Here is a 13,137-nt window from a genome sequence, read left to right on the forward strand (position 1 = left end):
GCTCAACCATTTCAAAAACGGAACAAAATAATGTTTGGTTAAAAATCTTTATTTTAAATGTTTATTTCAACGTCTCACAAATTCCATATTCCTATAAAAGATTTCTCATCCCTCTGCTATCGTTGCAACAAGCCTAACACCTGTTCAAAGCATGTTATTTTGTCATGTGAAAGACCAAAACCCCCAAGGAAGCCTCTGGAACAAATGTTTCTGTGATCATCTCTGCATTGCAATCGTGCATTAATTCAACTTCACTGTGTATCAACCTCACTGTCCTCTCAGTCATAATATCAGAATTTAAAAAAGGAATGATATGCAGTCATGGTGGAGAGAGAGGGAAATGAAACCTCACTGGACGGTTGTAGGACACGCTGCCAACCAATAACAGCACTGAATAGCAGTTTGCAGTGGAGAGCGAAAACGATCACTGTGTGACGAGTCAATCTACAGCACATGGAAGCCTGGGCCAACAAAGGGTTTCAGAGGACTCATTTTCCCTTTCAACAGACAAACTGTTGTCTACAGGGATAGTTCACCTGAATGTCATCATTTCTTCAGCTTGCAAGGTTGTCGTCGGGCCATGGAGTGTCTACAACTACAAATAGTAGGTTATTATTACTATGCTAAAGCAACCACAGACACACTTTAGCGTCGCTATCGACTACCCCCAGGCGTGGTTTCACGCAGAGTTCATTTTGGCACGCAATTGAGTTAAAGCTAAAACAAGTGAAACTGAGGTTATCAATACCAATCTTAGCCGGTGGTAGCTGTAAGAAAGTAACTGAATCCGAACTGTAGATGCAGTCAATCACAAAAACAAAACAAAACATGTATCCATTACTGATTTTGATTGAACCAACCCTTTAAAAGTGACCCCATGGAGTGCAGTGCAAAGGAGCCCAGGTTGTGTCTCAAGGTCTTAAAAACACGGAGAGTGGATGCACCTCAATAGTCCAATGCGGTTTCATCTCCTCACCTTTCACCTGCTCTAATGTAAAAGAGGTGGAGAGGAGAAAGAAAATAACCCATCACCGTCCTGACCTGTCAACTCAGGATAAGAGGAGACGAGGAGATCATTCTTTAGACTATTGAAACACACCCAGGGTCTCTCTGGCCTCAGCATCACCAATAGTCAGGCCCTCCAGGAATTCAGTGATTTTTGTGTAATTTTCTGAGAGAAAAAAATAAGCTATATTTTGCTACTGCAATTCTGCATAGCGATATGCGATGATTTTGTCCAATTGGTCTGGAAAATACACTGATGAGGGAAAAGTTTTGTCGTGTGGCTTGAATGAACTATATTACGCGGTAAATGTGAGGTGATTGGTTGAAATTGCAAGCTCTCTTTTTGTACTGCAGTGATGGGTACATTTTATGCGATAATATTGCGACGATTTGACTGCTTTATTCGGAGATAGTGCGGTGATTGGTCAAATTTGCAAGCCCTCACATAATATGCAGGGAATTGTTGATTTAGCAAAAAAAAATGATTGGAGGAACTGAATAATGACAAATGAGGACAGAACTATCGCTATGGGCGGAGCGCGGGAGGGGGCGGAGCAGCGTCCTCCAGGGGGCGTGTTCAGCAGTTCTCTCTGACATGTAGATTCAGGAATCATGTCGACGACAACAGTGGCGTAACCATCTGCAACATTCGAGAACGTTTGACAACTGAACGTGGCCCAGGACTCTCAGCAGCCATTTTGATTGGTCTGGAGATACTCTTGGTGCAGTTTCTCCTGGGCCTCGTGGAGTTTCCGCAGCTTCTTGGTCTGTCCCTTACTGAGATCCTTCCCCTCCACGTCATGCGTGGGGAAACCCTGTTGGAGGAGCAGTACGTGTCTGTTAAAACACTCATTGTTCAATAAAGCCTTGTAGCCACTCCAGATATCAAGGAGGTTTACAGTTATTGGATATTTACCGTCTCATCAAAGCTGGAATACTTGTCGGTTTCAGAGCGGAACATATCGCACGGGGAGATTTTCATCTTCGCAAGTTTGGCCAACTGTGAAGAAACCAACCATGAACAGAGACACATCAATATACCTGCATCTAGACATGAGGCTGGTAACATCAGTATTACTGTTCTCAGATCAGTTAGCAGAGGAGACACATCAATATACCTGCATCTAGACATGAGGCTGGTAACATCAGTATTACTGTTCTCAGATCAGTTAGCAGAGGAGACACATCAATATACCTGCATCTAGACATGAGGCTGGTAACATCAGTATTACTGTTCTCAGATCAGTTAGCAGAGGAGTCACATCAATATACCTACATCTAGACATGAGGCTGGTAACATCAGTATTACTGCTCTCAGATCAGTTAGCAGAGGATTCACATCAATATACCTGCATCTAGGACAGGAGGCTGGTAACATCAGTATTACTGCTCTCAGATCAGTTAGCAGAGGATTCACATCAATATACCTGCATCTAGGACAGGAGGCTGGTAACATTATTACTGCTCTCAGATCAGTTAGTGGAGGACTCGGAAGACAGTGGTCCTGCCACAGATAAAGGACTCTCCCTTTGAGGGACTTCCACCAGAGATGAGTCCTCCTCTATCCATCTCTATGGTCCAACTAACCTCCTGCTCCAGCTTCTTCTTGGCAGCCTCCTCTTTCTTGTTCTTCTTCTCGTCCTCCATCTTCTTTTTCTCATTCCTCTCCCTCAGCAGGGTCTCTTTGTCCACCAGCTTCACCACAGTGGGAAGGCCTGACAATGACAAGACAACACAGCCAGTCATCACTGTGGCTGCTACTAGTTTTCGCTGATCTATGGAGTGTGTGTGTGTGTGTGTACATATTGTAGTCAGTGCATTTACCTTCATGGTCTTCTAGACGCACCCCCAGCTCAGGTAAGGTGTCATTACGGACCACGTCACACAGCTGTAGCACCTCTGTCACTGAGAACACAGAGAGAAAACACAGACAGTCAGAACACAGACAGAGAGAGAACACAGACAGAGAGAACACAGACAGTCACCACGTCTACAAGCCTCACATTTCTAGCAGCAGGCAACTGTGTTCAATTATTAGTATTTTTGTTGATTAACTTGGGAGGGAGGAAGTATTTACCATTCTGTTCTCTGGCAATTTTGCGAACAGATTCTCTGAAGTCTGACAGCACCTTCAGATAGGGCATCACTGTGGTCTCCATCTGCAAGCAGCCTCAGTTAGCTTGACTAGAAACGTCCACAGAATCACAACGTCTACGAGAACACGGATATAATGACAACAATATGATTCATTTTCAAATCCAAAGTGACTTAGTCATACATACATGCATATGGGTGATCCCGGGAATCAAACCCTCTATCCTGGCATCGCAAACACCATACACTACCAACTGAGCAACAGAGGACCACTACCAACTGAGCAACAGAGGACCACTACCAACTGAGCAACAGAGGACCACTACCAACTGAGGAGAGATGGTGGTGGCCAATCCCAACAGTAGATCATGTTGAAAGCACCTCGACTGCAGAGAAGCAGCCTGGTATCTCCAGGGCAATACTTACATCCACATGGTGACCATCTCCTCCTACTGGGAATCCAATAGCAGCCTGGTATCTCCAGGGCAATACTTACATCCACATGGTGACCATCTCCTCCCACTGGGAATCCAATAGCAGCCTGGTATCTCCAGGGCAATACTTACATCCACATGATGACCATCTCCTCCTACTGGGAATCCAATAGCAGCCTGGTATCTCCAGGGCAATACTTACATCCACATGATGACCATCTCCTCCTACTGGGAATCCAATAGCAGCCTGGTATCTCCAGGGCAATACTTACATCCACATGATGACCATCTCCTCCTACTGGGAATCCAATAGCAGCCTGGTATCTCCAGGGCAATACTTACATCCACATGGTGACCATCTCCTCCCACTGGGAATCCAATAGGCTCGGTCCCTTCAATGGCCCCGAAGGTCTACAGCACAGACAGGGTTAGAGAACTTCATCAGAACAAAAGGGATGTGGTCTCCTGGTAAGTAAAAGGACTGAATAGGTTTCTATCTTAGCTATAGTGGTGTAAATATCACGTGACCCGGTTTTCACTTTCCACATCGCCGCTTCTCGTTTTTAATACTGAATGTGTTCACGAGATTTATGTGATGGCACCGTTGTTCAGTCATGCCCTTCAAAATGGGTTTATCTGGAACAGCCGATGTAACGGATGTGAAACGGCTAGCTTAGTTAGCGGTGGTACTGATGTAACGGATGTGAAACGGCTAGCTTAGTTAGCGGTGGTGCCGATGTAATGGATGTGAAACGGCTAGCTTAGTTAGCGGTGGTACTGATGTAACGGATGTGAAACGGCTAGCTTAGTTAGCGGTGGTACTGATGTAACGGATGTGAAAAGGCTAGCTTAGTTAGCGGTGGTACTGATGTAACGGATGTGAAAAGGCTAGCTTAGTTAGCGGTGGTACTGATGTAACGGATGTGAAACGGCTAGCTTAGTTAGCGGTGGTACTGATGTAACAGATGTGAAACGGCTAGCTTAGTTAGCGGTGGTGCTTAGTTAGCGGTGGTGCTGATGTAACGGATGTGAAACGGCTAGCTTAGTTAGCGGTGGTACTGGTGTAACGGATGTGAAACGGCTAGCTTAGTTAGCGGTGGTACTGATGTAACGGATGTGAAACGGCTAGCTTAGTTAGCGGTGGTGCTGGTGTAACGGATGTGAAACGGCTAGCTTAGTTAGCGGTGGTACTGATGTAACGGATGTGAAACGGCTAGCTTAGTTAGCGGTGGTGCTGATGTAACGGATGTGAAACGGCTAGCTTAGTTAGCGGTGGTACTGATGTAACGGATGTGAAACGGCTAGCTTAGTTAGCGGTGGTGCGCCCTAAATAGTGTTTCAATCGGTGACGTCACTTGCTCTGAGACCTTGAAGTAGTGGTTCCCCTTGCTCTGCAAGGGCCGCGGCTTTTGTGGAGCGATGGGTAACGATGCTTCGAGGGTGACTGTTGTTGATGTGTGCAGAGGGTCCCTGGTTCGTGCCCGAGTAGGGGCGAGGGGACGGTCTAAAGTTATACTGTTACACCGACTTCAGCTCTGGTCTTGTGAGTGTAATACTGGGGTGTATTCACTAGGAACCAAATGGAACCAAACAAAAGCAAACGTAACGAAACAGGGAGGAACTGAATTTGTCCAATAGAAACTCATTTTTGTGGCAACAACATTTTGCAACAGTGTGCGATGAATGAATACACCCCCTGGTATGCTGCACAAGCTCTCACTCACCTTGAGCATGTCAGTCAGGTAGAGAGCGATGCTCTTCATCAGCATGCGGTTGGGCTGCAGCTTGGAGCTCTTCCTACTGGCTATGTAGGTGTTGCTCTGGGTCACCAGCGCCCTCATCTCCTCCATGGTGCTGCGCGTGTCCACGTTGTCACACAGCGCCGCGTGGACTGCTGCCTTCCTCTCATAGAAACTACAGACAGGGACAATGGAGGAGTGGGCGGGGTTTACTCTCATAGAAACTACAGACAGGGACAATGGAGGAGTGGGCGGGGTTTACTCTCATAGAAACTACAGACAGGGACAATGGAGGAGTGGGCGGGGTTTACTCTCATAGAAACTACAGACAGGGACAATGGAGTGGGTGGGGTTTACTCTCATAGAAACTACAGACAGGGACAATGGAGTGGGTGGGGTTTACTCTCATAGAAACTACAGACAGGGACAATGGAGTGGGTGGGGTTTACTCTCATAGAAACTACAGACAGGGACAATGGAGGAGACAATGGGTGGGTGGGGTTTACTCTCATAGAAACTACAGACAGGGACAATGGAGTGGGTGGGGTTTACTCTCATAGAAACTACAGACAGGGACAATGGAGTGGGTGGGGTTTTCTAGAAACTCATAGAAACTACAGACAGGGACAATGGAGTGGGTGGGGTTTACTCTCATAGAAACTACAGACAGGGACAATGGAGGAGTGGGTGGGGTTTACTCTCATAGAAACTACAGACAGGGACAATGGAGGAGTGGGTGGGGTTTACTCATAGAAACTACAGACAGGGACAATGCTAGTGGGGGTTTCCTCTCTAGTCTACACATGGAGCTGCCACCAGGGGGCAGTCATTCAGAACAGATGATTAAGTGGTACATTGTTTGAGTACTCCCTCACACCTGCAACACGGGTTTGTCATAAAACATGACATTACATGGAATGACTAATGACTACTAGGTCATATCAGAACTCTTTACCAAAATCCTGTTATGAAGCTTGAAACACTGAAACCTTATTGAAGCCTTCAGATGTTTCGATTTGTGTGCCATGCCTCATAAGACAGGTTTTTTTTTTAAAAAAAGGTCCTTCCAGGCCACAAGCTCCAAGGGACTTCAACAACCCCATAACGAAGGCATTATTACCAAACCTTCAAAACGAAGTCGTATCGATTATTAACACCAGGCTTGTGACCTCTCACCTCTCGTTGAGCTCCATCTCTGCTGCCTCCCACTTCTCAAACTGTCCGGTGATGTCACAGGGAGCTCGGAGAATGTCTTTGACGTTGAGGAAAAACTCCTGTTGAGGAGAGGAAGAAGACTAACTGAAAAAGAAAGTCCCCTTGTGGTCAGCGGACTCAAACAGGTGCACTTTGAGTCCTCCGAGCCGGAGAGTAGAAGAAAAACTAAAACAATTTCATGAAAATAAACACTCCTAAGCTAACACGCTAACACGCTAGCTGCTCCTGTACACTTCCAGTCTACAGACAGGGACAATGGAGGAGTTGGCGATGGCCCTATCAGAGCCGGCGCCAGAATGAATCAGTTGGACAGGCATTTGGAGGAGTTGGCGATGGCCCTATCAGAGCCGGCGCCAGAATGAATCAGTTGGACAGGCATTTGGAGGAGTTGGCGATGGCCCTATCAGAGCCGGCGCCAGAATGAATCAGTTGGACAGGCATTTGGGAGCCGGCGCCAGAATGAGTTGGCAGAATGAATCAGTTGGACAGGCATTTGGAGGAGTTGGCGATGGCCCTATCAGAGCCGGCGCCAGAATGAATCAGTTGGACAGGCATTTGACTTCCATAATTGACAAGAGACGCGCTCCAACAAGCAGCGAGACAGCGCCCCTCTGTCTCAGTATGTTAAACCCATGTATCTGATGCTATCTGGCCAAAAAGAGTATTGCATGTCATAATTTTATTTGATGGGTTTTATAGTATAGTAGTAAATGTGGCATGAATTCAACCAGTCATGATGTTTTCATCCGATTGTTAAACAAATCACTTGGAAAAAAGTAGGTTACATTTGTACATTTGTCCCAAATAATTATTCGGGGCGGCAGGGTAGCCTAGTGGTTAGAGCGTTGGACTAGTAACCGGAAGGTTGCAAGTTCAAACCCCTGAGCTGACAAGGTACAAATCTGTCGTTCTGCACCTGAACAGGCCCACAGTTCCTAGGTCGTCATTGAAAATAAGAATTTGTTCTTAACTGACTTGCCTAGTTAAATAAAGGTAAAATAAATCAAATAATAATTACAGCATTTGAACAGTGCACCGGGCAACTTTCCTTCAATTCACAAGTGTCTGAAACCATCTCACCGGAGAAAACATCCCAGAGGGCAAAGCAGCTCCTTATCATATGTAGCCCAGGTATCTGATGCAGTCTGGCCCCCCAAAAATGATAACATGGGCCCACACATACTGAGACAGAGGGCCGCTGTTTCGCTCAGACGCTCGTTAGCGCCCGTCACTCAAATAAATAATTAACATTGAAATATTTTATTTAGACGGGCAAGGAGGTACGTATGGTAGTGTGGGCCAAGCCCCCTAAGACCTGCCCATAACGCAGGCCCTGGGCTCCAGAAACTACACACAGATACATAAAAGGACTTAGATGCCAAAATGTTGACCTACTCGTTTAAGAATATATAGAGAAGTACCTCTAGGCTATATTATCACTTACATTCAGGAATTTCTCGTAGTGGACAGCCGACTCCATGGTGTTGGAGGAGTAATCCAGCGTGTCCTTCCAGGAATGCATCAGGAAGGCTAGACGGAGCTGCCGAGCTGAGGGGAACACACAGAGAACAGCTGTTAGCTTGCACGCAGACACACACACACACTCCTGAACACACACCCACATGAACATAATGCTATTGTTTTAATGGCTACTGAGAAGTTTCTTCACCTGTGTTCTTCGCCAGGGCATCCTTGATGGTGATGAAGTTCTTGAGAGATTTGGACATCTTGCAGCCTGCGATGGTCAGGTGACCAGTGTGCAGGAAGTAGCGAACCCAGTGGTCGTTCTCAAAGTAAGCCTGCGTGGACAGGTATCCTGCGTGTTATTCAACTTGAATACTACGGTTACATTTCAATTCCCTACCCTTCTCCCCTGAAGTGTACACTCCTTCACTCGCCCTTGTGGACTTTGCTGCTACTATAGGCCAATGCTTTCAAATCCTAGAGGGGGAGTGAACAAGTGCACACTTAAGAGTGCACAAACAGACCACTGTCCATGTCATAGAAACAGATTACTCGAGACAAAACCCTTACCTCGGACTGAGCCAACTCATTATCGTGATGGGGGAATCGGAGGTCAAACCCTCCCCCGTGGATGTCCATGGACTCTCCCAAGATGGAACCAGCCATAGCAGAACATTCGATATGCCAGCCAGGCCGTCCCTTTCCCCAGGGTGAGTCCCAGGACGGCTCCCCCGGCTTAGAGGCCTTCCACAGGGCAAAGTCATTCTGCGACCTCTTCTCACTGAGCTGGTCTGCTGAGACACTCAGATCTCCTGCAGGACACAGAGGACGACCAATAACTCACATACATTGTAGCACTTTGTGTTTTTTTAAAAGCTCTTTATAAATGATTCATATTATTACCCTCTCCCTCCTGCAGAGCTTTCATGTCGCCGACCGCCTCGGGTACCAGCTTGCCGTACGCGTGCTTCTGGCTGGTGGCAAACTTGGCTGTGTCAAAATAAACTGAGCCGTTGGACTCGTACCTGCCCACGGGAAAATCAAAAGAACCCGACAGAGATAGAAGGATGAACTGAGAGTTGTTTTACAACTAATTAGAGGACGGGGGGCCTGAATGATAACAGAGACCATCTCTCCCTTACCCGAAGTCATTGTCTAGGATCTTCTTCACAAAGTCCACGATCTCTGGGCAGTACTCGCTGACGCGGGTGAGTACGTCTGGGGGAAGGACCTGGGGGGGTTAAACACAGAAGAGGTGGGGGAATCAGTCATTTTAACAACCATCATCAGATTGGCACTAGAAATGTAGTCATTTTAATAGTAAAATAGGATTAACAATTAGAAATATTCATGTTATATTACTGCTAAAATACTGTATGGTTTATGAGATAGGGCCCTGTGATTTGCATAATCGTGTGACATAAGATTTGATCCTGTGTTTGAACTCTTATCCAGAAATGAAAAGACATTATCTGAGGATGGTGCTGAACCATCTGACATAAAAAGAAAAGAGGACAGTTTGATAAAAACACCTTAAATAAAATAAAAAGGTTAAAATTCAGGTCATGTGATATAATAGTGTGACATATAGTGACATAATAGTTGTGTGCTTCCACCTACATTCAAGATTACTCATCTGATAATGAGCACTGACACTAGAAAAGTTCATAGTAAAATACAATTAACAATTTTTTATAAATATAAATGTAATATGAATGATAAAATATGGGTTGTGTGTGCTTCCACCTACATTCAAGGCGTCCATGTCGTTGTGGTACTCCCCTTCCCAGAACTTTGGAAGAAGAGAGAAGATGGAGTTCTCGGTCACCTGACTGCCAAATTGAGCATCCAACCAATCAGACAGCAGGTCTTTGGCCTTCTCCAGTAACACCTTCAAAAAGAACCAAAAGAACACATTTGACTTCGGTTGTCTCTGGTGTTCTTTTTCGTAAAGTGTGTCGCACGGGAGGTTGGTGTCACCTTAATCAGGGAGGACAGGCTTGTGGTAATGACTGGAGCGGCATCAGTGGAATGGTATCAAATACACCCAACACATGGTTTCCATGGTTTCCAGGTGTTTCCATGGTTTCCATGTGTTTGATGCCATTCCACGTGCTCCGTTCCGGGCCATTATCATGAGCCGTCCTCCCCTCGACTGTGTCGAGACAATCAAATGTGACTTGACTAGGTAACTCAGTCCAAACCTCTGGAAGTGTATTAGACTTGTCAGGAACCGTAGAGATCCATGTTGTACAGCAGGGAGGAGATCTTACCTGAGCCAGGTGTTGTATGTCAGCCTCCCCAGCCTTGCTCTCCACCGCCCCCTGCAGGGGTCCCAGAGCAGCAGCGACGGCAGAGTCCAGCCTCTCCAGCATCTGTTTCTTGTCTGGGTCTGTGGTCTCGGCCAGCTTGGCCTGGAAGGGCTGCAAATGATATGGAGTGAATGGGATGTTAGAGGTGGTAATGTGGCATCCAGCGCCCAAGTTCACCACTCTCTCTATTATATGGGACGGTTCATTCTCACCCCCCCATTACAGGGGTGAACTTTAGAACCTGAGAGTATGCCCAGGACATGCCACTGTTCCACAGATGACCAATCACGTAGCCACACCTGTAAATAATGACAGATTCATATGTCATGAACTTTCTAGACACTATAAAGAGTTTGATGTCTTACCCCTCTGGCACTAAGGACATCCTGCAGTACCTGGGCGGCCGCTGGCTTCTTCTCTCTGTACTGTTCCAGAAGGTAGTTCTGTCTGGCCCGCCTGATGATCTGACACACAGACAAATGATCACTAACCATTCAGCCAACGGTTCAGTTTTCACAACAGAAGAGCGAGACATGTTGATTTGTACCACTGCTGGTTACCTTGTCATCTATGTCAGTAATGTTCATGCAGTAGAACACGTCGTATTTGAAATAGTTCATCAGAATCCTTCGGAGGATATCAAAAGATATGTAAGATCTGAAAAACAAAAAGGGATCAAATCATTTGATTTGGACACACATCTTAACATTCAAACACTGAAACTGATCTAAAGGTTCTACAGCAGGAAATAGTCTTAGTTCTAGACTATTATTTTCCAGAACCAGTTATGAGTCAGGAAAGTATGACCTTTGTTCCATCAAAATGTCATTATCAAAATGTAATCATTAAAGATGCACTATGCAGAAATCACTCCCCCCATTTACTGGTTGCTAAAATTCAAATAGTTCGCCTAATTTCAGTTTCTGTGACAAAACAAACAAGTGTGGTGTAGAGACTCATCGTACCATCTAAACCACTGAAATATATTCCCCATAACCACAAACGGTTGTATTGTCAGCTGTTTGAAGCTGCTGTACAAAACCCAAAGTAAAAGATGCCAAAACAAAACTTAAGAACGGGCAGCATAGAAATACCACACGTAGAACAGATCTACAGCTTCTTAGACAATTTTTCTATGTGAATTTGGTCGGGTCGGTCAGGTACATACTGCACCTTTAAAATCATTTAAATGCCAGTTAGGTGAGTTGTGAGCCCTCACCTGCATTTTCACGACATATTTATGGTTTCTTCTTCTATTTGTGACTACTGGACTAAACCTATTGGACTATAGACTAAACCTATTGGACTATAGACTATACCCATTGGACTAAACCTATTGGACTATAGACTAAACCTATTGGACTAAACCTATTGGACTATAGACAAAACCTATTGGACTATAGACTAAACCTATTGGACTATAGACTAAACCTATTGGACTATAGACTAAACCTATTGGACTATAGACTATACCATTGGACTATAGACTAAACCTATTGAACTATAGACTAAACCTATTGGACTAAACCTATTGGACTATAGACTGTACCCATTGGACTATAGACTAAACCTATTGGACTATACCTATTGGACTATAGACTAAACCTATTGGACTATAGACTAAACCTATTGGACTAAACCTATTGGACTATAGACAAAACCTATTGGACTATAGACTAAACCTATTGAACTATAGACTAAACCTATTGAACTATAGACTAAACCTATTGGACTAAACCTATTGGACTATAGACTGTACCCATTGGACTATAGACTAAACCCATTGGACTAAACCTATTGGACTATACCTATTGGACTATAGACTAAACCTATTGGACTAAACCTATTGGACTATAGACTAAACCTATTGGACTAAACCTATTGGACTATAGACTAAACCTATTGGACTATAGACTAAACCTATTGGACTATAGACTAAACCTATTGGACTATAGACTAAACCTATTGGACTATAGACTATACCATTGGACTATAGACTAAACCTATTGGACTATAGACTACACCCATTGGACTATAGACTACACCCATTGGACTATAGACTAAACCTATTGAACTATAGACTAAACCTATTGGACTAAACCTATTGGACTATAGACTAAACCTATTGGACTATAGACTAAACCTATTGGACTATAGACTAAACCTATTGGACTATAGACTAAACCTATTGGACTATAGACTACACCCATTGGACTATAGACTACACCCATTGGACTATAGACTAAACCTATTGAACTATAGACTAAACCTATTGGACTATAGACTGTACCCATTGGACTATAGACTAAACCCATTGGACTAAACCTATTGGACTATAGACTAAACCTATTGGACTAAACCTATTGGACTATAGACTAAACCTATTGGACTATAGACTAAACCTATTGGACTATAGACTAAACCTATTGAACTATAGACTAAACCTACTGGACTACACCCATTGGACTATAGACTAAACCTATTGGACTATAGACTAAACCTATTGGACTATAGACTAAACCTATTGGACTAAACCTATTGGACTATAGACAAAACCTATTGGACTATAGACTAAACCTATTGGACTATAGACTAAACCTATTGGACTATAGACTATACCATTGGACTATAGACTAAACCTATTGGACTATAGACTACACCCATTGGACTATAGACTACACCCATTGGACTATAGACTAAACCTATTGAACTATAGACTAAACCTATTGGACTAAACCTATTGGACTATAGACTGTACCCATTGGACTATAGACTAAACCCATTGGACTAAACCTATTGGACTATAGACTAAACCTATTGGACTAAACCTATTGGACTATAGACTAAACCTATTGGACTATAGACTACACCCAT

The 13,137-nt window shown here is 44.4% G+C and overlaps 1 protein-coding gene across 3 annotated transcripts in view; it reads right to left on the minus strand.

Moving 5' to 3' along the window:
- Positions 1-33: 33 nt before the first annotated feature.
- Positions 34-13,137, minus strand: part of cars1 (cysteinyl-tRNA synthetase 1) — a 33,022-nt gene continuing 19,918 nt past the window's right edge. For 2 of the 3 annotated variants that reach the window (XM_042317668.1, XM_042317667.1), the window contains exons 4-20: positions 10,824-10,920; positions 10,629-10,727; positions 10,225-10,374; positions 9,702-9,842; positions 9,094-9,182; positions 8,855-8,976; positions 8,522-8,763; positions 8,157-8,286; positions 7,932-8,035; positions 6,449-6,546; positions 5,258-5,447; positions 3,876-3,944; positions 3,083-3,164; positions 2,830-2,910; positions 2,593-2,720; positions 1,922-2,005; positions 34-1,820 (exon numbers count right to left, since the gene is read on the minus strand). In XM_042317668.1, the coding sequence (XP_042173602.1) occupies positions 1,692-1,820; positions 1,922-2,005; positions 2,593-2,720; positions 2,830-2,910; positions 3,083-3,164; positions 3,876-3,944; positions 5,258-5,447; positions 6,449-6,546; positions 7,932-8,035; positions 8,157-8,286; positions 8,522-8,763; positions 8,855-8,976; positions 9,094-9,182; positions 9,702-9,842; positions 10,225-10,374; positions 10,629-10,727; positions 10,824-10,920 (2,035 nt within the window). In that variant the 3' untranslated portion in view covers positions 34-1,691. Of the gene's footprint in view, positions 1,821-1,921; positions 2,006-2,592; positions 2,721-2,829; positions 2,911-3,082; positions 3,165-3,603; positions 3,788-3,857; positions 3,945-5,257; positions 5,448-6,448; positions 6,547-7,931; positions 8,036-8,156; positions 8,287-8,521; positions 8,764-8,854; positions 8,977-9,093; positions 9,183-9,701; positions 9,843-10,224; positions 10,375-10,628; positions 10,728-10,823; positions 10,921-13,137 lie in introns of those variants that run through there. The other variant, XM_042317669.1, reaches the window with a different exon arrangement.

This window comes from Oncorhynchus tshawytscha, unplaced genomic scaffold, assembly GCF_018296145.1.
Source record: "Oncorhynchus tshawytscha isolate Ot180627B unplaced genomic scaffold, Otsh_v2.0 Un_scaffold_14841_pilon_pilon, whole genome shotgun sequence".
Taxonomy (NCBI): domain Eukaryota; kingdom Metazoa; phylum Chordata; class Actinopteri; order Salmoniformes; family Salmonidae; genus Oncorhynchus; species Oncorhynchus tshawytscha.